The sequence below is a fragment of the Paroedura picta genome, chromosome 12 (assembly GCF_049243985.1).
Source record: "Paroedura picta isolate Pp20150507F chromosome 12, Ppicta_v3.0, whole genome shotgun sequence".
In the NCBI taxonomy this organism is placed as follows: domain Eukaryota; kingdom Metazoa; phylum Chordata; class Lepidosauria; order Squamata; family Gekkonidae; genus Paroedura; species Paroedura picta.
In genome coordinates, this window is record NC_135380.1 from 53,200,992 (window position 1) to 53,226,155 (window position 25,164).

General features: G+C 50.1%; 1 protein-coding gene across 7 annotated transcripts in view; it reads left to right on the forward strand.

Moving 5' to 3' along the window:
• The window catches only part of RAPGEF1 (Rap guanine nucleotide exchange factor 1), a 224,618-nt gene extending 199,996 nt beyond the window's left edge, over window positions 1–24,622 (forward strand). For all 7 annotated transcript variants that reach the window (XM_077305344.1, XM_077305348.1, XM_077305349.1 and 4 more), the window contains 7 exons: window positions 2,304–2,388; window positions 8,858–8,952; window positions 10,138–10,216; window positions 10,663–10,764; window positions 13,587–13,684; window positions 13,865–13,993; window positions 19,071–24,622. In XM_077305344.1, the coding sequence (XP_077161459.1) occupies window positions 2,304–2,388; window positions 8,858–8,952; window positions 10,138–10,216; window positions 10,663–10,764; window positions 13,587–13,684; window positions 13,865–13,993; window positions 19,071–19,221 (739 nt within the window). In that variant the 3' untranslated portion in view covers window positions 19,222–24,622. The remainder of the gene's footprint in view (window positions 1–2,303; window positions 2,389–8,857; window positions 8,953–10,137; window positions 10,217–10,662; window positions 10,765–13,586; window positions 13,685–13,864; window positions 13,994–19,070) is intronic.
• Window positions 24,623–25,164: the final 542 nt, after the last annotated feature.

Here is a 25,164-nt window from a genome sequence, read left to right on the forward strand (position 1 = left end):
CTTTTTCAACCTTTTGACGGTGGAGGAGCCCCTGAAATAATTTTTTAGACTGAGGAGTGATGGAAGTGATATCAGCTAGCCACACCCCTGCCACGCCCTGGAAGTGACATCACTGAGCCTTCGGGGAGGGCGGTATATAAATCTAAATAAATAAATAAAATAAATAAATAAACTACCCACACCGTTAGCCCTCCTTTTGCTCCCTCCCCCTTCCTCTACTACTACTATGGCAGCTCTGCCTCATGTAGGCCGGAATAAAGAGTGGGAGCTGAAAGGGGGACCCTGGACCCCCCCCCCCCACCACAGCACTTCAGAGCTCCCACAGACCCCAGGGGGTCCCAGGTTGGGAACCCCTGATCTAAGTGGAAGAAGAGAATGCAGCACCGGAAGATAATAAGTTAGAGTTACTCTTTGAATGACCTTCAGGTGCTTAGAGCTGTCTGCGGGGTATATCATTGCTGTAACAAAGTTCAAGCCCTGTCCAGTGGGGGCCCCTAAAATGTCCTGGGAGTTTCCTTGTGCCCTGCCATAACCTGATTTCTGAGTTTTTGAGACTGAATTTATTTTACCCCTTCAGCAGTGATCTCTTTTTTAAATGTGGTGCTTTTGTCCCTATTCATTACAAGGAGCCATTTGACAGAAAAGGATGCAGTATTTGTTTAAGAGAGACTGATCATTTCAGCTGCCCTTACCTGTTGCCAGTTTTCCAGTCACTGACTCAGCCTTCCTCAACTTTTTTACCATTGAGAAACCCCTGAAACCTTCTTCAGGCTTCGAGAAACCACAGAAGTGGCACGATCGGGCAGATTATGGTTGGGAAGCAGAGCTGTGGACACGCCCACCTCCCCTTCCTACCCCCTTCAGGCCCATTACTGGCCATTTTGGGAAGGATGGGTGGGTTGACATGACCATATATGGTCATATCACCCAATAAATGTTTAACAAATTTTAAAGACATATTAATAATTAATTCTCATCCATTCGGGAAACCCTTCTAGGGCTTTCAAGAAACTCAAGCATTTCACAAAACTCTGGTTGAGAAAGGCTGCACTAACTCAACAATGGTACACAATCTCCAGTACACAAAACCCAAACAAAAATTCACCATGCATGAATCCAAAATATGTTGTTATTATTCTAAATTGAGATAAATACTGATAAATGCTGACAGTGTGCTGATAATGTCAAAGTGTTTGTACCGATGACCAAACACAAACAATTTGAATATGGACAGATGATCATTAGTACAAAAATGTTGACATTGATCCGTTAGCATTTTTTTTAAATTTAGAATAATATCTCCATATATCATGGCCTCTTATTGATGGTGAATTTTCCGGTGGAATAAGGACAGGGTTCCACAGATTCAGCATTTTTAAAGACGTTTTTTGTTTATATGGAGCCCTGTCCCCATTGCTCCCTTGATCCCCATACCTGGCTGCTGCTCGCCAGGGATTCCAGCAGAGGAGGGTCTTCTCCAGCCCTCCCTCCCTTCCCGAGGTCCAGAAGCTGCAGAAGGTGGAGGGTGGGCCTGGGTGGGACATTCTTGGAACAAGTTCGACGGCTGAGCCATGGCCCCTTCTCTGCAAGCAGCTCAGACGTGTTTGGCCAGAGTCATGCCCAGGACTACCTATTCTGGAGCTCCAGGCTTGGCTCCTGCAGTTTGTGACCTGACAGTGAGGGCACGGGAGGGGGGGGGGGGGAGCCTGGGAACTTCTGCCTGGAAAGTGGCTGTGGGCCTCCCTTCAGTGCCAGGCCAACCCCACTGAGCCAGGAGGGTGTCATGGTTAAAAGCCACTCATCTGAAAAACTGGGTTTGATTCCCCATTCCTCCAGCTGGGTGACCTTGGGCCAGTCACAGTTCTCAGAGCTATTCCCACAGAGAAGTTCTCTTAGAGCTCTCCCAGCCCCACCTCCCTCACAGAGCGTCTGCTCTGTGGTTGGTAAGCCACTTTGGAACTCCTTGGGGTAGTGCAAAGTGGGGTATAAAACCCCCCATTTCTTCACTTACGTGCCCCTCAAAAGCTGCAATCTGCAGGAATCCAGGAAAGGCTTTGCCTGCTATGCAGCTTGTGATGTGGGGGGGGGGGGGGGTCCTGAAGACCGATCCCTTCACCAGGAGCAGCAGGCACTCCTTCAGCTTTGCAAGGCCTCTTTTGCCAGAGCGTTCCCAAGCCTGTCTTTGCAGTCCAGGATGGTGAGGCCCTCGATGTTGAGAGGACAAAGTCAGCTTGTGCCCTTTCCCCCTTTTTTGGAGAACCCTTGCGATCCTGCTTAATGGCCTGGGCTTCTGTTTCTTCCAGACCTGGAACCCTCCATGATTTCCATAGCCACGAGATAGCAGAGCAGCTGACCCTCCTCGATGCAGAACTGTTCTACAAGATAGAGGTATGATTGCAACCAGCCAAACTGGTCCTGAGTCAGTACCACCCAGCTGCTGTTTACTGCAGTAGGTCCTCCATAAGGACCTCAGAAGAGCCCTGCTGGTCCATCTAGTCCAGCATCCTGCCTCATACAATGACAACCAGTTCCTGTGGATGGCCAGCTAGAGGGCAGAAAGGACAAGGCCTTCCCCTGAAATTGCCTCCTGGCTCCGGTTCAGATTAGTGCCTCTAAATGTTGAGGATCCCCTCAGTCAAGGCTAGTAACCTTTGATAGACATCCTTTGTGAATCTATCTGTCTAACATAAGTAGGGCCCTTCTAGATCAGACTAGTAGTCCATCTGGTCCAGCCTCCTGCCTCATACAGTGGCCAGCCATCTCCTCTGGATGGACAGCAACAGGGCAGGGAGGCTGAGTCCTCCATAAGAACATCAGAAAAGCCCTCCTGGATCAGACCTCTGGTCCAGCTACTCCAGCTACTCACACAGTTGCCAACCAGTTCCTCTGGATGACCAGCAACAGGGCGTAGAGGGCAAGGCCTTCCCTTGATGTTACATCCTGGCTCTAGGATTCAAAGATGAGTGAGTCTGAATGTGGAGGTTCGCCTCAGTTCCCCAGTCACTAAATCACCAGTTAAAGGCTTTTGAAAACCTGAAACACCCACCCACACAGGAGGCTGGTTGGTGCTTTTCTGACTTCCAGGTCCCATCCAGACCCCACCAAGAGTGGATGACCTTGCCACCTCTTCAGTCAGCTGTGTAAGGTCAAGGTAAAGGTATCCCCTGTGCGAGCACCGGGTCATGTCTGACCCTTGGGGTGACGCCCTCCAGCGTTTTCATGGCAGACTCAATACGGGGTAGTTTGCCAGTGCCTTCCCCAGTCATTACTGTTTGCCCCCCAGCAAGCTGGGTGGAGTATTAACTGCCCATCATTGGCCAGCCTCCAGCGACACTGCCTATTGGGCCTCTGCCTGAGCCACATCGTAACATGCCTCTTACTAAAGAGTCTTGCTCCAGATTATGATTTGTGCAAAAAAAAAATGAGGTGGGGAATCCTGTAGGTGGGCATGATCTAAAAATGAAAACTTTTGTTTAAAGTCGAAATGGGAAGTACATCTCCAGTTCTTCACTGGGGAGGAAAAAACATGCCCTTGCCTGCCAGGAGCTGAGAAACACTTTTCTAAATCTACAGGCTTTGGACAAAATATTTTTCCCCGGCTGAGAGCACTTGGCTGTGTGAGGCTGGTCCCCTCTACTTGGACTCCTCAAAATCCCCCCTCCTCTGTTTTCGTTTTAAATACCCTGAGAGCAAACAGTGTTCTGGTCTCAGCTTGATGGCGGAATGGCCCAAGAAACGGTCTCAGTCAGTAGCCTCGTTTGCCAACTGAAGCCCTCAGGCAATGAGGCAGTGGCTATCCCCCCCCCCCCCCCCACCAACTCGGGATGGCCTGTTTAGCACTGACCAGAGCCCGGACCATTTCCACGGGGGCTTCAGCTCTGTCAAATAGGCTGTCTGAAGTGGGGGGGGGGGCCTTAGGGATGCCCCTTCTGAGTTGGGAAATACCTTGAAGACTTTGACTGTAGAACCATAGAATCATAAAAATAGAACCATAGAAAAATAGAGTTGGAAGGCACCTCATGGGTCATCTAGTCCAACCCTCTGCTCTATGTAGGACACACACAACCCTATCACTCATCCACTGTCACCTGCCACCCATTTAAGCCTTCAATGAATCAGCCTCTCTGTCAGATGGCTATCTAGCCTCTGTTTAAAAATTTCCAAAGATGGAAAACCCACCATCTCTCAAGTAAGCCTGTTCCACTGAGAAATCACTCTCACTGTCAGGAACTTATTTTGACAGAATTTATTTTGAATTAATTTCATCCCATTGGTTCTGGTCTATCCCTCCGGGGCAAGAGAGAACAACTCTGCTCCATCCTCCATATGGCACCCTTTTAAATACTTGAAGATGGTTATCAGATCCCATCTCAGTCGTCTCGTCTCCAGGCTAAACAAACCAAGCTTCCCCAACCTTTCTTCATATGTCTTGGTCTCCAAACCCCTCACCATCTTTGTTGCCCTCCTCTGGGCACGTTCCAGTTTGTCTACATCCCTCTTTAACTGGGGTGCCCAAAACTGAACACAGGACTCCAAGTGAGGCCAAAGCAGAGCAGAGTAAAGCGGTACCATCACCTCCCGTGATCTGGACACTGTATTTCGTTTGATATAGCCCTAAACCCCAGTTGTCTTTTTAGCCACCGAGTCACACTGCTGACTCATGTTCAATGTATGGCCTACTAAAACTCCTAGATCCTTTTCGCACATGCTACTGCCAAGACAAGTCTCCCCCATCTTATATTGGTGTATTTGGTTTTTCCTACCTAAAGGCAGAACTTTACATTTGCCCCAATTGAACTTCATTTTATTCAGTTTAGCCCACTTCTCGAGCCTATCAAGATCATTCTGTATTCTGTTGCTCTCTTCAGTTGTGTTTGCTACCCCTCCCAGTTCAGTATCGTATGCAGATTTAATACGTTTTCCCTCTAAACCCACATCCAAATCATTTATAAATATGTTGAACAACACAGGCCCCAGGACAGATCCTTGGGGTACTCCACATGTCACTCTTTTCCAAGAGGATATTGAACAATTAACAAGTATCCTCTGGATACCATTTGTCAACCATTTATCACTCCACCTGACAGAATTAGGATCCATACCGCATTTTATCAACTTGTCAACAAGAATATCACATGGAACATTCTCAAAAGTTTTACTGAAATCCAGATCAGCAATGTCCACAGCATTCCCCTGATCCAGGAAGGTAGTCACTTTCTCAAAAAAAGAGATACGGTTGGTCTAACATGATTTGTTCTTGCGAAACCTGTGCTGAGTCTTAGAAATCACAGCTCTCAGATCCAGCTGCTCAAGGACCAACTGTTTGATTATTTGTTCCAAAATTTTGCCAACTGCAGATGTCAAGCTGACAGGTTGATAATTACCTGGATCCTCCTTTTTCCCTTTCTTGAAGATGGGGACAACATTAGCTCACCTCCAATCGTCTGGCACCTCACCTGTTCTCCTGTCAAAGAAAATGGACAGAGGTTCAGTACCCTTGGAGGCCGTTCATCTGGCCCAGAAGACTTCGTTACAGTTAAAGAAACTAGGTGTTTGTGGACTACCCCAACAGTGATCCTAGGCCACATTTCCCGTCTCCCCTGTTACATTTTTTCCACATTGAGCATCGAGAGTTGGTGGGATTTAGGACAGGGAGGGAACCTCAGTGGAGTATAATGCTATGGAATCCCCCCTCCAAAGTAGGGGAACGGATCTTTTAAGACTGGAGATGAGCTGTAATTCTAAGGGCTCCATAGGCCCCACCTGTGTACTAGCAACCCTAGGAGGGCTGCCTCCTTAGAGAACCTCAGGAGATGCAGCAAGGCTTTCAAGGGGCTTTGAGAACTGGATCGAGAACTGGCTGACAGTTCGTACCCAAAGGGTGCTTGTTAATGGTTCGGCATCCTCTTGGAGAAGAGGGTCAAGTGGAGGGCCCCAGGGATCTGTTTAAACGTTGTCTGAACATTGTCTAAAATTCTGTCTAAACATTGTTCAACATATTTATAAATGATTTGGAGACCAAGACGTTTGAGGAAAGGTTGGGGGAGCTTGGTCTGTTTAGCCTAGAGAGGAGACGACTGAGAGGGGATCTGATAACCATCTTCAATCATTTAAAAGGCTGCCATACAGAGGATAAGCAGAGTTGTTCTCTCTTGCCCCAGGGGGACAGACCAGAACCAGTGGGATGAAATTATTCCAAAGGAAATTCTGTCTAAACATCCGGAAGAAGTTTTCTCAGAGCGGTTTCTCAGTGGAACAGGCTTCCTTGGGAGGTGGTGGGTTCTCCATCTTTGGAATTTTTTAAAGAGTGGCTGGAGAGCCATCTGACGGAAGGGCAGATTCTGTGAAGGCAAAGGGGTGGCAGTTTATAGTAGACGAGAAGATAAGCCCGCTGTAGGCAAAATGCAGCGGGCGCTAGCAGCCTGTGGCCCCGGCCCCCGGGGGGCCTGGTTCCGCACGTTACCTGTTGGATGGCAGCAGAAAGAGAAGGAGGGGTGCAGGGAGGAGGAGGAGGTGCGCAAGGGGGTACACGGGGCAGGCGGCTGTAAAGGATGTAAGGCTGGCATGGGGAGGCGGCGTCTGAGGCTGCAGGGAAGGCAAAGGAGCAGAGGCGCAGTGCTCCGTAGGCTTTGGGACACGGCCGTGGTCTGGGCATGTTGCAGGCTTGAGAGAAGGACAAGGAGCTCTGCAGGCATCCCTGAAGCCTTCTGTCTCCGGCCGGCTCCGAGGCTCGTTGCAAGGTTCGTGGGTGCGGTGGAGGCTTCATTGAAGGGCACAGAGCACGGGCGGCGCGTAGCGTTGTGCTTCTTTGCTGTGGTGGCGGGGCGGGCAAAGGGGAATTGCCGTCTGGCCTGGGCGAGGGCTCCCGCAGCCGGGCAGCAGTTGGCAGCGTGGAGGAAAGGGAAGTGTAAGGGGGGTGCGCGCGGGTCGCTTAGAACGGCATCGAAGAAGGCGCGGCTCCCCCCCATCCGGCAGTATTCCTGGGCGTTCCGCAGCTCCCCGCAGCCTGCCAGGAGCGTCCTTCGGGCTTCTCCCGGTGATGGGAGAAGTGCGCGGTGCCCCCAACCACCCGGCAGGGCTCTCCCTGGTGAGGGCCTGGTGAGGGGAGGAGAGGCCGGGCCAGAAGAGTCACTGCGTGGCCTGCCTTTTCTGTCAGCGTGACGAGTCCTGGCCGGGCCAAGCTGCCTTCGCGCGGCTCCCGATTGGCAGCTTGGCCCTGGATGGACACTCAGAGGGCCCAATCAGGAGCCGCTTCCCGCCTCCTGATTGGGCCCTTTGAGTTTTTATCCCGGACAGGTCCCGCCCTAACTCCTCCCCGACAGCCCTTACCGTTTCATTTAATCCGCTCCACAGGAGCGATTAAAGATGAGCAATAGGGTTGTGCGTGTCCTATATAGTGTGGGGGTTGGACTAGATGACCCAGGAGATCCCTTCCAGCTCTACGATTCTATGAATGGCCAAGCATCTTTTAAGGGTTTGGGGGTAAGAGATTTAGGGGTTGGATTATCTTCGCTTTTAAACAGGGAGATGTTTTTAACTAATATGTAAGCTGCCTTGAATCGCAAAGGAAGGTGAGATAGAAATGTTTTAATAAATAAACGTGGGAAGTAGGATCTATCAATTAATTCAAAGTTATTTTTTGCTGATTAATCACCTGCTGTGCAGCTGTTTGGTTCAAGAATAATCATAATGACTTTGTATTTCTGTTGTGCTTTTCTTAAAATCCCTTCACAAATATTATCTTTGGGGGAGGGGAAGAAACCCTTGGTGGTCCTAACTCTGTCCTTGAGGTGGGAGCATTGCTGCCAAGACAGCACATCTAGAATTATGAAGTGGTACCTTTTTGGGATCTTCTTGAAAAGTAACAGCATGCTACTCCCTCCTGCCCCCCAAATAAAATGCAGTAGTTTCACATCAGTCTACAATGTTAACATTTTATTTTTCCCCAGAAAACAAAACATCACCCCTCCCTATTGACATTAGCCCACCCTCCCCCCATAATTTTTTTAAGGAGGTGCTTTTAAATAATATACTTTAAGTTAAAGAATATAACTGTTTTATTCATGTAAATTAATTACTTGCATATTTATTGCTGTTTCCTGCTTTGAGCCAGCTGGGAAGGGTAAGTTATAAAAATGAAGTAGGTCTTGTGATTATTTAGGATTCAAAAATATCTATCATTATTGAGTCATTGTTCATCACATGGCTCTTTGCATCAGTGGAAAACTCCACCAATAGCCAAAGGGATCCACAAGATCTGCCCCAGGAGAGAGAGAGAGAAAGAGAGAGAGAGAGAGAGAGAGAGAGAGAGAGAGAGTAATGTTCAGTAGTGGTCTGGCTGGGATATCTCTAATGGTGCTCATATTGGTTAAGTGCTGTGATTTCTGGGCGTCAAAAGATGCTATTTCTGTATTCTCCGTGCACCTTAGAGACTTAAGGTGGCCAGTCGCAGAGAGCCAGCTTGTTATAGTGGTTAAGAGGAGTGGCCTCTAACTTGGAGAACTGGGTTTGATTCCCCACTCCTCCTCCCCGTGCAGCCAGCTGGGTGACCTTGGGCCAGTCACAGTCATGTTAGAGCTGTTCACATAGAACAGTTCTCTCAGAGTTCTATCAGCCCCACCTTCCTCACAGGGTGTCTGTTGTGGAGAGAGGAAGAGTAAGCTATTGTAGGCCACTTTGAGACTCCTTCGGGTAGTGAAAGGTGGAGCATAATAAACCTAGTTTTTCTTATTCTTTAAGTTTCCCTTGGATACCTCAGAACATTTTGTCGGTCTCTGAGGTCCCGCTGGACTTCTCCCGCAAACCAACCCAGCTACCCTCTGAAGCCATCTCGGTCTCCCATTTCTGCCTCTTTCAGATCCCTGAAGTCTTGCTGTGGGCCAAAGAGCAGAATGAAGAAAAGAGCCCCAACTTGACCCAGTTCACGGAGCACTTTAATAACATGTCCTACTGGTAAGAGAGAGAGTGGGGTGGCAAGTAGGGGGTCTCGAAACTGCTCGTCCCCCCTCCCCCCGCACCCTGGTAACGTCCTGGTTGAAAATCTTGGCCTTGTTGTGCCACGTGGGCCGGGAGGAGCCCCTGAGAGCACACCAGATGCAGAACAGGCCAGCTGGAGTGGAGAAGTCTTTCTGAGGGTGGCCAAGTGCAGTTTATTTCTCAGTGTGCAAACACGGGGCAGCATTTGGTAGGGTGCAGCGTGCGTTGGGGCCGTGCCAGAGAAGTCATAGACAAGGCCCCCAAAACACATGAAGATGGGCCTCAAGGGCATAACAAAGACATGACCAGTAGTTACTAATTTTGGCCTCCTGGCCGTCTCCAAGCTCTCGTTGCAGCCCCTCTGCATTTCAAGGAGTCTTTATTTGATGTTTCTAGCCCTCCTGTATTAATAGCTACCAGAGGAAGCAGGGAAATGTAGAGCTTCAGACCCAGGAAGAGGGACAGGCTGTCGAAGTTCCAAGGGGGAGAGGATTGTTTTCAGTGGCAGCTGCCCCATTCAGCCATGTTTCTCCTGGGCCTTAGTGACTGTTCAGCTTGCAGTCAAGTTGCAGTATGCCAAGGGTGGCCAAACTGGCTTGCCAGATGTCCATGGACTACAATTACCATGAGCCCTTGCCAGCATCATGTAGTCCATGGACATTTAAAGAGTCACAGTTTGGCCACCCCTTCTGTATGCATTTCTATGCTTCTTTGGATTATTTTGGAAACATGACTGATGAATTGAAAACAAAAATAAATCCTAACAGACCCCCGGTCCAGTCAAGGGACTTGAAGTAGCTACTTTCCCTTCATGACATGGAGCCTTCCCAGTAGCACAGGCCTCGCCTCTTTTAGGAATGTGTAATCCACTAAGCCGGCTGGAGAGTTTCTGGAGCTGGTGGACCCTCTTTCCGATCTTCGAAGAATGATCAGTTTCAGTCCAGGCATCTCAGCGCTTCCTCTGTGCAGCAGGAACACAGATTCCTGGACATTTGCTTCCTCCAAAGAGCCATCAAACCCAGCATGGCAAACAGGCCAGCTTCCCAGCGTGGCTGGTGGCCACTCATTAGCAGCTCCACGGATCCTCTTGGCTGGGGAGGCCTGACTGCTGCAGTGATGCTCTGTGTGTGTGTGTGTGTGTCTGTCTCTCCACACTCACAGGGTCCGTTCGATCGTTATGCTGCAGGAGAAAGCACAAGACCGAGAGAGGCTGCTGCTCAAATTTATAAAAATCATGAAGGTGAGCTCTGCCAGCTGTTGGTGCCTGCGGTGCGTGAACCTAAAAGCAGCTCCACAGTGATGAGAGGAAGGTAGCGGGGTGGGTGCCCAGGGCACTGAGGGTCCAGCCTGAGAGGGCCGCCCCTGGACTGCATCCCCTCTGAGCCCTCTTCACAGGAACAGGGTGTGTGGAGTTGGGCCCTGTGATTAGAAGAGGTGGTAGGAAGCCTCTGGGTCGGCCGGGCCCAGGATAGACGTGAGGAGTCTAGCCGGTTTGCCTCAGCCGGCTGCTGCCTGCCTGTGCTCGTGTCTAAGCTGAGCCTTATGGACGCTTGTTTTGGAGAAGGGACCATGGGCCCAGGTTTGAGTGGGGGAGGAGCACTCTGCTGAAGCAGCAGCAGTTCCAGCGTTCTCCCCGGAAATGCCTCTGAAATGCCTCCGCTCTCTCTCCTCCACTCTTGGCTCCAGCACCTGCGGAAGCTCAACAACTTCAACTCCTACTTGGCCATTCTCTCCGCGCTGGATTCCGCACCCATCCGCCGGCTTGAGTGGCAGAAACAAACATCCGAGGTGAGCTCTTTGTAAAGAAACGTAACAAAACCTGCTCCAAAGTCCACAAAACCCTCCGTGGTGGACTGGAGCCACAGCAAGAGACCTCCCCCCAACTCACCTGCCAGCTGCCGCTACCAGGTCACCCTGAGAGTTGACAACCTGTTGACCCAAGAGAGGCAAGAAGGAACCTAGAACGAGCCCCCTTTCTAAGGCTGGATGACAGCCGCTGGTCCCGAGGCATTCCTGTGACGCGGCATCGGGTCTGCAGGGGGACCAGGGCCAGTCAGGCTTGGCCCGGGATTTAGAGGGGAATTAGCCACAGACATGTTGCCAAGGAGTCAGACCCCAGAGTGCTTGTTGTTTGTGTGCCACTTTGAGACTCCTTTGGGAAGTGGGAAGTGGGGTGCAGTTCTTCTTTGACTACTACTACTTTGCTTGGGGCAGCCAGTCTTCATGCCTTGGGTCCTGGGAGAGTCTGTTCCACTTCCAAAAAGGGCCACATTCCAGCCTCCTGGCTCTGCTGTGACCAGCCCTGTCTTATAAGCCTCCATTCTCAGCTCTGCCCCTCCACCTCTTAAGTCTGGGTAGGTTGATGGCACCCTTCTCAGGAGCTAGCCAGTGAGGAGACCTGAAGGCGGCTGAGACCATGGATGTGACCCAGGGCCACAGTTCCCTGTGCCACATGGAGGTTTTGAGTTCCAGCCCTGACCTGCAAAACCCTGTAATCGTAGAATCTCCTGGCTACGCTCCACACACGAAAAGAGACCCCTAAGTAGCAAAAAGGCATTGAGGGATAAGCTGCCCATGGCAAAATAGTCTTCCCAAAATGTTTATTCAATAAACCAGAGCCAGAATGAGCCCTGGGTCTTTGAAACTTGTTTGCAACTTTAAACGTCTTCCTCAGTGACTCAATTGCAGTTGTCTCTCAAACATGCATTCCTTTCTGTATTTTCAATCCTCCTCTTATAATGAACACATCGACCATCCAGGTTCATCCAATCTTACAAAATGGGGTTCAAGTGGCCTGAAGCCACCTTGTGTGGGAGCCCATGATGATGGTTCTTTTGAAGAGAGGTTCGCACAACTGCAGTGCAAATTGGGTGCCTCTACCTCAAGCCCCTACCCCCCGCGGACCATGGAATAGACAAAAAGGCAAAACTTCCCACAGACTTTAGTGGCCACATAGGCTGTAACGGGGCATCCAAATCACATCCAGATCACCAAATTGTGATTTGGACCATTGAAAGTGCAGGGATGGGTGATTCAGCTCGCAAACGGCCACAAAGCACACGAATCAGCATTGATTCGTGTCTTTTCGCCTGATTCACACTGAATTCCCTATCCCAAATGGACTCAAAAATGCTGAACCACCAAGACCGTTGGTCCAACCCACCAGGGTTATTCTTATGTTCCCACCTGTCGTAATGACTTTGCAATTCTCACAGCCCCCAAAGCCGTGAATTATTCCACCTTTTGCATAGTCACCTGGAGAGAACTAGGAGATAAAACTGAATCTCTCTTAGGAGGTTATTCTGCTGAAAAGGCTGTGCTCTTTGTCATCTTCATAGAAGCCCCTTGAGGACGGGTGGAGTTATGTACGTGCCTTGATTCCATTAGATGTCAGAATAACCCCCAGATACAGCATCTTTAACCGCTCCTGCGGAGTGGATTAATCTTTAACCGCTCCTGCGGAGTGGATTAAATAAAGCCTTAAGGGCTATTGGGGAGGAGTTAGGGCGGAGACAAAAACTCGGGGGTGGGGGGGGGGACGAATCAGGAGCTGCAAAGCGGCTCCTGATTCGCCCCTCCGAGTGCCACTCAAGGGCCCAGTGGCCACTTGCCCCGGCCTCGCCCGCCAGGGGACACACTGCCTTCGCCCACGGGGAGTCCTCCTACCTTCCCATCACCCACCCCCCAGCCACACCACGTGCCCACAAAACGAAAACTGCCCCCCTCCACCCCCACACCCCTTCCCGCACCCCCGCCGATCCCCTCCCTTAAAACAACCCCCCCACACACACACATACGCATCCGCCCGCCGCCCGCTAAAACCCCCCACCCTCCCCACGCCCCGCCGCCACTTCCCACACTTCGAGCACACACACACACTCACCCGCACGCACACCATCCGATCACCCCCCACCCTCCCCAGCCCCCTCCCCACCCCGCCAACGCTTCCCACGCTTCCAGCAACCCCCCCAACCACACAGTCACCTGCCCAGCCGCCAACCGATCACCCCCCCACCCTCCCCAGACCCCTTCCCACCCCGACACGAAGCCCCAACAACCAGCCGCCGCCTCTCGCCCAGCCCCCCGTCCCCGCCCTTCCCCACCACCCCTTTCCTCGGCCGATCCAGCCTCACCGACACGACGCTCACCTTACCCCGGTCCTCCGCAGCCCTGGCCCTTCCTTCCCTTTTCACCTGCGCCGGCCCCTGCCCGGCTGCTCCACCGGCCCTGGAATGAACCAGGCATGCTCAGAGTCACGTGCATGCCTGATTGCCGAGCCCAACGCGCTGCCGCGGCCCAAGCACCCCGCCCCCGTGCTGCTGCACGTATGCCCGGATTCCCAAGTATGCGTCCTCCCCCTCCCGTTGCTCGCCCCACCCCCCAGCCCACGCTGCGCCGCTTCCTCGCTTTCACCTAAGAGCTGCCGCCCGATACTACGCCGCCTCCTCCCTCCCACTTCTCCCTCCGCCCAACCTCTGCCCATTTTTAGAAAGGGGCTTTATCCCTAGTTAGGAAATAATTCAGGTTTCTGAGGATCCCAACACAGGCCCTTTTTAAAAATAAAGAAAACGAACACTTAATGTCACCTTCTGTGTTTTGTATTCTGCCAGGGCCTGGCCGAGTATTGCACACTAATTGACAGCTCTTCCTCCTTCCGGGCATATCGAGCGGCTCTCTCAGAGGTGGAACCACCTTGCATACCCTACTTGTGAGTACTTGCATCATGGTGGGTGGGGAGTTCCATTGGCGGCCCTTCTTCTGTTTTGCAGTTATGTGTTTGGCGCATCTTAGTCTTTGTGTCTCAGAGAGATGCATGAGGCATTGTGCAGATAGTGAGCTGAAGTGATAACTGAAGAGCCTTCTTTGGACTTTTGTCTCTTCTCTCCAGAGGCCTCATCCTGCAGGACTTGACCTTCGTCCACCTGGGGAACCCTGATTACATTGATGGCAAAGTGAATTTTTCCAAGCGTTGGCAACAGTTCAACATCCTGGATAGCATGAGGCGCTTCCAGCAAGCGTAAGTGATCCCAGCTGCCTTTGCTGCACGCAAACCCAGAGGATGAAGGGCTTACCTAGGTCAGATCCCTGTTGATTTTCTCCAGGAACATACATGGCATTGGAAGCAAAAGAAGTTTGCAAACAGTACTCCTATTGTATCTGCTATTGTGATAGCGAAAGGAAGCTCGTAATTATTCTTGCTAAAACTAAAACTAAAAATTGCTGGGTAATTGTTGGGAGGCTTAAAAAAGGCTGCTCCTCGCCAGAGGCAGAGCTCAGACAACTGAGAGCACGTGGAGAGAGCTACTGGGGAGAGTTACTGCTGACCAGGTGAGGCTATTGTGCTGCCTGGGTGAGGTGATTGCTGGGTAATTGTTGGGAGGCTTAAAAAGGACTGCTCCTCGCCAGAGGCAGAGCTCAGACAACTGAGAGCACGTGGAGAGAGCTACTGGGGAGAGTTTCTGCTGACCAGGTGAGGCTATTGTGCTGCCTGGGTGAGGTGATTGCTGGGTAATTGTTGGGAGGCTTAAAAAGGGCTGCTCCTCGCCAGAGACAGAGCTCAGACAACTGAGAACAAGTGGAGAGAGCTACTGGGGAGAGTTGCTGCTGACCAGGTGAGGCTATTGTGCTGCCTGGGTGAGGTGATTGCTGGGTAATTGTTGGGAGGCTTAAAAAGGGCTGCTCCTCGCCAGAGGCGCGAGCCTTTGGCGTGAGCCGAAGGGCGAGAGACAAAGGGCTTTTGGCCTGTGGCTCTTAGCTTGGGGTTCTTGGCTGAGCAATTAGAATCAGTTGATTATATTTCCCTAGTACTTGCACTGCCTAGACATTACAATGGAACTCCAGGACACTCATCCCATCATCTGCAATGAGTGTGACATGATTGCCTTCCTCCCAGAAGACAAGATGGACTACAGCTGCCCCAAGTGTAAGCTGGTAAGACTTTTGGAGGAAAAGATTAGGGGATTAGAAAACAGAATTATTACTCTGACCCAAAGTAAGGAAGGGGAGGAGTTCATAGACCAGAGCCCTGCAACTCGGAATAAAGACAATACAACTAGTCCTGAAGAGGATAAGGAGATTGACCACGATAGGGAGCCTCTGCAGACAGTTCGGAAAAAGACTCAACGGCGAAGAGCGAGACAGTTCTCAGGGCCTTTGGAGCTCCAGAATAGATTTCAGGCCCTTGCAGAGGAGGTGTAAGGGTCAACGAGGGAAGACGTCCCAAAACAAAGTCCAAGACAAAGGGAAGAGGCCACGGGGACAGAAGGAAATGGAGTTGAGAAGAAAAAAAAAAGGAGAGTACTGGTAATTGGAGACTCCCTGCTAAGAGGAATGGATCGCCATGTGGCTGGGCCCGACCCCCTAACCCGAGAGGTGTGTTGCTTGCCAGGGGCGAAAATTAAAGATGTTTCAGAACGGCTGCCCAAACTCCTCAAATCTACGGATCGCTACCCATTTGTGATGGTCCATGTGGGAACGAATGACATGTCCCTGAATACCATCGCTCCTATTAAAAAAGACTATCAAGATCTGGGGAGGAAGCTCAAGCAAATGGGGGCACAAGTGGTATTCTCTTCAATCTTGCCTGTCAAGGGAAGAGGAATGCGTCGGGAGAGGAAGATAATGGAGGTGAATCACTGGCTGCGTAGTTGGTGCCGGCAGGAGAGATTTGGTTTCTGGGACCATGGGATAGGCTTTCTTGAGGAAGGCCTACTAGCACCTGATGGACTGCACTTATCGAAACTGGGGAAGAATGTGTTTGGCAGGAACCTGGGGAGATTCATCAGGAGAGCTTTAAACTAAAGCCACTAGGGGAAGGAGACGATCAACATAGGGAGTGTATGGAAGGAAAACGATCGGAGGCAGCCCAACCGGCAAGGCCAGCTCATAGGGAACCGAAAGTAAAAGGATTCAGATGTCTTTATACTAACGCCCGAAGCATGGGCAATAAAAAGGAAGAGCTGGAACTTCTCATGCTGGAAAGGTATGATCTAGTAGGCATCACAGAAACTTGGTGGAATGAGTCTCATGACTGGAATGTAATGGTGGATGGATATGAACTGTTCAGAAAAAACAGAATAGATCGAAGAGGTGGAGGAGTGGCACTGTATGTGAGGAAAGGGCTTACCTGTCAGGAAATTCTAGTGGAGGAGAGCATATCTACAGTGGAAAGCATCTGGGTGAAAATAAGCGAGGAGAAAACAAACAGTGTGGTGGTTGGTGTCTGCTACCGACCGCCTGACCAACGAGAGGATGTGGATGCTGCACTTTGTGAGCAGCTTGAGAAAATATCCAAGCGGCAGGACCTTGTCATCATGGGTGACTTCAATTTCCCAGATGTGTGCTGGGAAACAAACTCTGCGAAGCGTCCTCAGTCATGCAACTTTCTGACCTGCCTGGCTGACAATTTCATTTATCAAATGGTAGATGAACCCACAAGAGGTTCAGCCATACTGGACTTAATACTGACCAACAGGCAAGAGTTGGTGGATGAGGTGAAGGAGGTGGGGACCCTAGGGGGAAGTGACCATGTCCTCATAGAATTCCTTTTGAGATGGGGAGCCAAGGAAGCTTGTAGCCAGACGCGGATGTTGGATTTTCGTAGGGCAAACTTTAATAAACTCAGAGACATGATGACTGTCATACCATGGACGAGAATGCTGGAAGGGAAGGGAGCATGTGAAGGGTGGGCGCTACTGAAACAGGAGCTATTGCCTGCTGAATCAATGACTATCCCAGAAAGACGAAAACACTGCAGGAGCTCTAAGAAGCCTATTTGGATGAACAGAGAACTTCAAGAGGAACTAAGAAAGAAAAGGAAAATGTTCAGGAAATGGAGGGAAGGACAGAGCTCTAAAGAAGAGTACCTACAGGTTACTAGGCACTGTAGATCAATCATCAGAAAGGCCAAAGCTGAGAGTGAGCTAAGATTGGCCAGGGAAGCCCATTGTAACAAGAAAAGATTTTTCAGTTATGTGAGGAGCAAACGTAAAGTAAAGGAGGCAATAGGCCCACTGTTGGGTGCGGATGGACAAACTCTAACGGAAGATGCAGAGAAAGCAGAAAGGCTTAGTGCCTATTTTACATCTGTTTTTTCCCACAGGTCAAAGTGTTTAGGCACATCTAGAGATGGCCATAGCCAAAGGACAGTTTCTGGGTGGCAGGTTAACATGGATAGAGAGGTTGTCGAGAGGCATTTAGCTGCACTGGATGAGTTCAAATCCCCTGGTCCAGATGAAATGCACCCGAGAGTACTCAAAGAACTTTCCAGAGAACTTGCACAGCCCTTGTCCATCATCTTCGGAACCTCTTTAAGGACTGGAGATGTCCCGGAGGACTGGAAGAGAGCAAATGTTATTCCGATCTTCAAAAAAGGGAGGAAGGATGACCCGGGAAACTACAGACCAGTGAGTCTGGCCTCTGTTGTGGGGAAGATAATGGAGCAGATGTTAAAGGGAGCGATCTGCAAACATCTGGAGGACAATTTGGTGATCCAAGGAAGTCAGCATGGATTTGTCTCCAACAGGTCCTGCCAGACCAACCTGGTTTCCTTTTTTGACCAAGTAACAGGTTTGCTGGATCGGGGAAATTCAGTTGATGTCATTTACTTGGATTTTAGTAAAGCTTTTGACAAGGTTCCCCATGATGTTCTGATGGATAAATTGAAGGACTGCAATCTGGATTTTCAGATAGTCAGGTGGATAGGGAATTGGTTAGAGAACCACACTCAAAGAGTTGTTGTCAATGGTGTTTCATCAGACTGGAGAGAGGTGAGTAGCGGGGTACCTCAGGGCTCGGTGCTTGGCCCAGTACTTTTTAACATATTTATTAATGATCTAGATGAGGGGGTGGAGGGACTACTCATCAAGTTTGCAGACGACACCAAATTGGGAGGACTGGCAAATACTCCGGAAGATAGAGACAGAGTTCAACGAGATCTGAACACAATGGAAAAATGGGAAAATGAGAACAAGATGCAATTTAATAAAGATAAGTGTAAAGTTCTGCATCTGGGTCAGAAAAATGAAAAGCATGCCTACTGGATGGGGGATACGCTTCTAGGTAACACTGTGTGTGAACGAGACCTTGGGGTACTTGTGGATTGTAAACTAAACATGAGCAGGCAGTGTGATGCAGCGGTAAAAAAGGCAAATGCCATTTTGGGCTGTATCAACAGAGGCATCACATCAAAATCACAAGATGTCATAGTCCCATTGTATACTGCACTGGTCAGACCACACTTGGAGTACTGTGTGCAGTTCTGGAGGCCTCACTTCAAGAAGGACGTAGATAAAATTGAAAAGGTACAGAGGAGAGCGACGAAGATGATCTGGGGCCAAGGGACCAAGCCCTATGAAGATAGGTTGAGGGACTTGGGAATGTTCAGCCTGGAGAAAAGGAGGTTTAGAGGGGACATGATAGCCCTCTTTAAGTATTTGAAAGGTTGTCACTTGGAGGAGGGCAGGATGCTGTTTCTGTTGGCTGCAGAGGAGAGGACACGCAGTAATGGGTTTAAACTTCAAGTACAACGATATAGGCTAGATATCAGTAAAAAGTTTTTCAGTCAGAGTAGTTCAGCAGTGGAATAGGCTGCCTAAGGAGGTGGTGAGCTCCCCCTCACTGGCAGTCTTCAAGCAAAGGTCGGATACAGACTTTTCTTGGATGCTTTAGGATGCTTAGGGCTAATCCTGCGTTGAGCAGCGGGTTGGACTAGATGGCCTGTATGGCTCCTTCCAACTCTATGATTCTATGATTCTATGATTCTAACTGAATTGATAAGCAATGCATTGATCAATATAACTCCAGAAGCCCCCCCCCCAGGCACACAGGAGAACACCCCAATTAGGAAAATTGAGGAACCCCCAGGAAAAAGCGCACCAAACCTCCCTGCTTCTTTCGGTTCTGCAGTTCCGATTGCCTTGCCTTCTTATTTGCTTACCTGAAACCTTTGTGGCTGCCTTTCCTCTCCTCCTTACAAAGCTCAAGGAGACCATTTACACCATGAACCTACTGCCCATCAGTTTTTTGCCAGCTCTCTTCACCCCCCGCGTAATTTTATAAACCTCCGTCTTATAGACTGCCTTCTTTCTCTGCAGGCATTATGAGATCAAGCGGAATGATGACATCATCTCATTCTTCAATGACTTCAGCGACCATCTGGCCGAGGAGGCCCTGTGGGAACTCTCGCTCAAAATCAAGCCTCGGAACATAACGAGGCGAAAGACAGACAGGGAGGAGAAGACCTAAGCAGAGGTGGGCAGAGAGAGGCCTTGGGCCTAAAGGGTCGCAGGGCGCACATGTGGATGGAAGCTGTCAGACCTGGCCCTGACTCCGTGCCCCCCCCCTCAGCCAGCTCCAGAGGTTGGGGAGTTGGCAGGGAGGCTGCCGTCATTGGTGTGCACCCTGCTTCCAGTCAGGGGGGGGAGGGGAGAGGGCCACCAAGACCTTCCACCCTCCTTCCGGCAGTGCTCGGTGCTCAGTGCCGTCGATCGGCTTTCAGTGCAGAAAGAGAGCATCGTGGGAAGGGAAAGCAGCAGCACCTTGTTCCCACTTGGCCAGGTTGGAAGTCTGTCTCATGCCAGAGAGAGGGAGAGCCTCTGCCTCTGTCCCCTCGTGCAAAGGAATGAGGGAAGAAAACCCACGCGGAGACCCCTCGCCTCGGGCCATGAGCTGCTTGCACAAGCGCCTGTGCAGTAGGTGAACGCAGTCGCGGTCAAGGATGTGTCCTCCACCGTGTCCCTGAGGAGCGCTATCTCCAATTGCACCTCCACACCAAGAGCCCTGGGGAGTCGGGAGGCCACAAGATATTGCAGTCCCCCTCCCCAGCGCGTGTGTGTGTGCGTGTGTGTGCGTGTGTGTGTGTGTGTGTGTGTGAGTTTACAGGGATATTTAATCGATTGCTCCTGACTGCTGGGGTGGGAAAGGACCGGGTAGAGCCATTCTCAGCATAGTGCTCCCCCCCTCCCCCCAGATCCCCCAGGATCGCCAGATCACCACCAACATTTCAATCTCTGCTCTTGTCTTGGGAATCCAGAATAGCCAAGATTCTGGACCCCCCCCCTCCTCACTCTGTGCGTGGGAAGTGTACATTTTAATGATGGTACTCTCTGTAACAGTAAATATGTAGTATACAAGACTGTAAATATAAATCTCTAGATGCCATGGTTAATTTTATTTGGATGCATGTCTGAATTGCCACTGGGTTTTTATAGGAAACTTAAAGCTGGGGGGGGGAGGGTGGACCATCACTGTGTAAAACCGCCTCCCACAGGATCAGGAGAAGGGAGGCTTGTGTGGCAGAGGCAGTCAGATGTCAACAGAAGACTTTAAAAATCCACCACTAGGAATTCTGGGCAGAAATTGAATGGGGACTTTTAAATCCCCTGCCCCCAGGGCAGGAGTGGAAAATCCAAAGGCCTTCCAAGTCTGGGAGTCAATCGACCAGAAATGACAAACTAGAGGCCCCTCACAGAACGAGGGATCAGTCCATGAGACGCCTTGCCACAAGATGGCAGTGATGGCCTCAAGTTTAGAAGGCTTTAAAAGGGGTTTAGACAAATTAGCCTGGATGGAGGCAAAATGGAGCCTCCATGTTTAGAGCTATATTCCTCTGAATGCTTGTTTTGCGGGCGGGCGGGGGGGGGGGGGGCAAATACAGGAAGCAGCTCCTGCACACACACTTGTGGGCCCTCCAGGCCATTTGGCTATGGCAAGAGATCAAGGACCGGGCCCAATATCTCCTTGAAATTAGCTGGAAGCTCACAAGAGCAGGTTGAGCCTCTAGCGCAGGGGGGTCATGTGTGCCCTCCTCTTGTTCAGCCACCTCTTGTACGAATGAGCTTCAGAAGGCTCCGAGCCTATCATGGCAAGGAAAGAGGCTGGCATGCCCCTCCCCAGCATGGCCGGATTCTGCACAGGCCCAACCTGCCTGTCAGCTTGGCCACTTCTCAGCACTCATGCCAGCTGGTCTTGGGAAGCCTGCCATTTGCAAAACAAGCCCTTTAGTGGGAGGAGTTCACCGCTTTCTGTTGCGCTCAGGACTCAAGCCGCAGCAGGTGGTATAAAAGCAGGGTAGGAATGCGGCCCATGTGCTCTGGGTGAGGAAGCTGCTGAAAGGAGGGATCCAGTGGTCCTGCCCCTACCTGTCAAGGTTTGGAGGCCAGACTGGTGTGAGTAATGAATTAGAGGACTGTTTCTCCCTGCAGACCACCTTTGCAAGAACCTGGGCGTGACGTTCTTTCCCGTAAAACACGCCGTGGTTTTTACCACCCTTCATGCCAACGGCCTTTGGAAGAGGACAGTTTAGAGAGAAGCAGAGAAAGGCTTCTCTTCGTGCTTGAGCTTCTTTATCCAAGAAGAGGGAGTGGCTGTTATTTATGCTTTCTTCTCTGCTTTGTTGCCTGATAAGCATAAGCAATTTGGGGCTCCCACTGCTCCCTTCCCCACCCCTGTCCTGGCTCTTCCTAGTAAAAGTAAACTGGAAAGAGGAAGTATGGAAAAGATGAGCGGCAAATCTTGTACTTCGGCCCTCCAGCCAGGGAATTCTGCCCACCTGATGACTTCTTAGGCCTGCCTTTTAAATGGAAGTAGCGCTGAGATTTTTTCCAGGGTTTGAGGAACCAGGAAGTGCTGTCGGCTGGTCACATTTCCCTGCTGGGCCCCAGAAGTTAAAGGAGCCTTCAGATGGAAAAGGTTTAAATGGCCACCATTCTGAAAATCCCCACGCCATGGTACCATGAAGGGGCTTTCGCAGTAACTTATGGTACCTCCGTACCATGGTTGGGAAACCCTGCCTTAGGCACTATGGTTATTTCTCAAAACAGCAGGCAATACGGGCCTTTTGTGTGCCCACTTGGGTTTTTCGGATCTCTTGGTTGGCGTCCCTCCATTCTTTAAGGAACCACTTTTGCAATTCCAGGGGAGGCGTGAGGTGGAGGTGTGGCTGCAGCTCTGTGGGCAGAGCATCCCCTTGGGATTAGTAAGGTCCCATGCACAGTCCCTCATGGCCATTCTTGAAAGATCAGATGATGGGGAGAATCTTAGAAAGCAGCTGCCAGCCAGAGTAGACAAGACTGTCCTTCTCTGGTCAAGGGTCTGACTCAGTAGGAGGCAGTTTTGTATGTGAGGCTGTAAGGAAGCTGCAGTCTGCATTTTGGTGGTCTGCATTTGGTGGTCAACAGTCTGCATTTTGGTGGCACATTCTCACCCATTTTCGGGGATTGGTAAGGAAACATTAGAAAACAAAGAGCCAAGTTCGAGTCCAAGAGGACCTTACAGACCAACCAGGTGTGATTCCTTACTCCTCCAGATACAGCCAGCTGGGTTATCTCTCAGAACTCTGTCAGCCTCCCCTCCCCCACAAGGTGTCTGATGTGGGGAGAGGAAGAGAAAGCAATTGTAAGCTGCTTTGAGACTCCTTTGGGAATTAAAAAGCTGTGTACAAAAAAAAAAAAACAGCTGCTCTTTAAATGGGAACAACCAATTGAGGTTTGTTAGGGAAAAACTCTTCTTGAACAACTCTGAAGAAAAAGAGGTTGGAGGAAGTCCTTTGCCCAAAGTTTGCTTCCTCAGGGCAGAGCCAATGCAATCACCCCGCCTGCAGTCCCTGCTCAGTTCCAAATGGAGGTGGTGGCTGGAGGCTAATTGCTGACCTGAACTAGACGGAGAGTCAGGCCCAGTACGCACCCACATCGTTTTGCCTTTAAGCTGGACTTTGGATTCTGTGACTGCCTCACACACTATTCTCTTTCCTCCAGTGTATTTATTCTGCAGCTGCACAGTTTAAAAAAACCATTTTTCCCAATCGGGGTAGAATCGGTCATTTGTGTTGTGGGGGATGGCATCCAAAGATCTTTCTTATTTACCTGCGCGGGTCCCCTGTTGCAGCTGTGCAGTGGCATCCAGCAAGAGTTTCCCAGTGAAATCCTTGCCCTTCAAGTTTTTCACATTGTAGCGTTAGTATATAGAATGAAAGGGAACAGAAAGCAACTCAGGCAAAGGGGGGGGGGGGGGAGGACGGGACTGACAAGGCTTTTTAAAAAGAACTGAGAAACAGCCGGGAGGCCCCAGTTTCCATATTGCCCAGTACCAGGGTTTTCCTGATGTGATTGGTTACTGTGAAAAATGGGAACATGTGCAGAATGCACAGTAGAACCCACCGACACGGGCATTGCAGGCTGTGTGTGCACACGTACCTGCACAAAGTCAACTGCACTTTGCACACCGCTGCAATTTGTATGGGGGAGAAAACCTCTGGAAAAGAAGTGTATTTTCACCGATGCCCTAGTGCAACCACAAAGGAATGCTAATGTCCTGCCCTTGGCAAATTTGTGTGATCTTCTTTGTGTGTGTCTCTAATTTGATCCTGCGGACTGGTTGTGATCTTGGCAGTTTTTTTTAAATCTCTCGTCTGCCAATTGCATTCTAGTCTCCAAATTGATCGAACCCAAACGATTCATAAGTTCAGTGGTTTGTAGAAGGGTCATGTGACTCTGCCGTTATTTTAGTGATAGGCCTTCAGAGACTGCCAGAATGGTTAACCCGCCTCCAAAACTTTGTTCACTTAACCACTAAAGGAGAAAATGTTTTCAGAGCTTTTCTCTCTTTACATCTCATGTCTATTTCATGCCATGCTGATGATCTCTCCCCCTTTATTTTGTTTGCATGCAGCACTGAAATCCTTTCTTTTTTGCATTGGGGACATTGCTATTTGTCTCCTCTCCGACCCCCCTTTCAAGTCAATACCAACAGGGAACTAGATCTCAGTCAGCTCCTTTTAAACATTGCCCCCCCCCCCCAGCATTTTATTTTATTTTTAATTCAGCAATATGGGACTAGCGATACTCTCTTACTGTTTTACTCATGCTGCTTATTTTTAAAAATTAACCATTTTAAAATGAGGGGAAAATGGAACATGGACACCGATGAAGGGGGCCGGATGGCAGAAGATACAGAGTGGACCTTCGAGGGGTGACAGAATGGCAGAGGGAAAAGTCCAAGGGAATCTGTATGCTTCTGAATTATCTTCAGCTTGAATGCAAATTAAGGAGGAAAGGAGCATAAAAGCACTCCCGGAAAACCTGGGGAAAGTGAGCTGGGTGCTGAAGGGAAGAATATCAGTGCAGAGCTACAAAGAAAACCCAATGGGCATGCATGGTGAAAGCAGGGGAAAAGACATGCATCATAGGCCAAACTGCACATCAAAGTTGGATTTGCTGAGAAAATTCACTGCTTTTAATTTGTCTCACTTTTATTATCTGTGTGCTTAATGGGTTGCTAGTATGGTCATTCCTGCAGCTGGAGTTTAGATGACAAGGAAAACCAAAGGCAGTGATGGGGTAGGGAAGTGTTAGATCTGGGAATCTGTACAGCTGGTCATTTGGGAACAGCTTCATGGACCTTTCAAGTGACCCTAGATTGACTTTCGTGGTTTTGCCAAGGAGACTCTTCCAACTGTGCATTGTGTATTTATAACAAGCCCGCTCCTGGTAGCAGCACCTACCTGCAGAAACACTTCAAAACCCGTTACTTTTTTATATTAAAGTTTTTAAAAATGACAATAAATGTGGTTAAAGATCCCGGCCTCTGCTGATCATCCTGTTTATGGTGCATGTGTTGGTTGCAAAGATTAAAGTGACAATCGAACCCACTTTTCTCCCTCTGGTGTCGTTTCCTCTTTGAGTGCAGACTTTCCCTGACTGGTCCCTGGAGATCAGCTGACTTGTTTAGAGCATGAAGTCGAAACCTGGTGGTGTTGGGGCAGAGGAGGCCCACGAGCATCATTGAGCCCATGCCATGCCTGCTGAAAGGGGTGTGATGAAATGCCTCCGTTGCGATTTCAAAAGGACAGGCTGGGGGGGAGTGACTGCTAAGCCTCTGTTCACCTTCCCTTTCTCATGTGAATTGACCTGGCCAAGAAGCAGGTACCTGGAATGGGGGGAGGGAGAGCTTCTTCCCAGGATTCCTAGGTGAAGGGCTTCCTGTGGAAGGGGACAGGAGAGGATATCTGACCCTGAGCACAGGAAGGAGGGGGCTTGGGGGCTTTTGGCGGGTGGTCTTCGCCTGCTGGTTGTCAGGGAAGGAGCCTGCTATTGGGAGAAGATATAAGCAGCCCTCTTGGACATGTGAGCAAGGCAAGGAGAGTCTTTGGGACCTCTTTAAGCAAAGGTGCCTGCCCTGCATTTAACACCA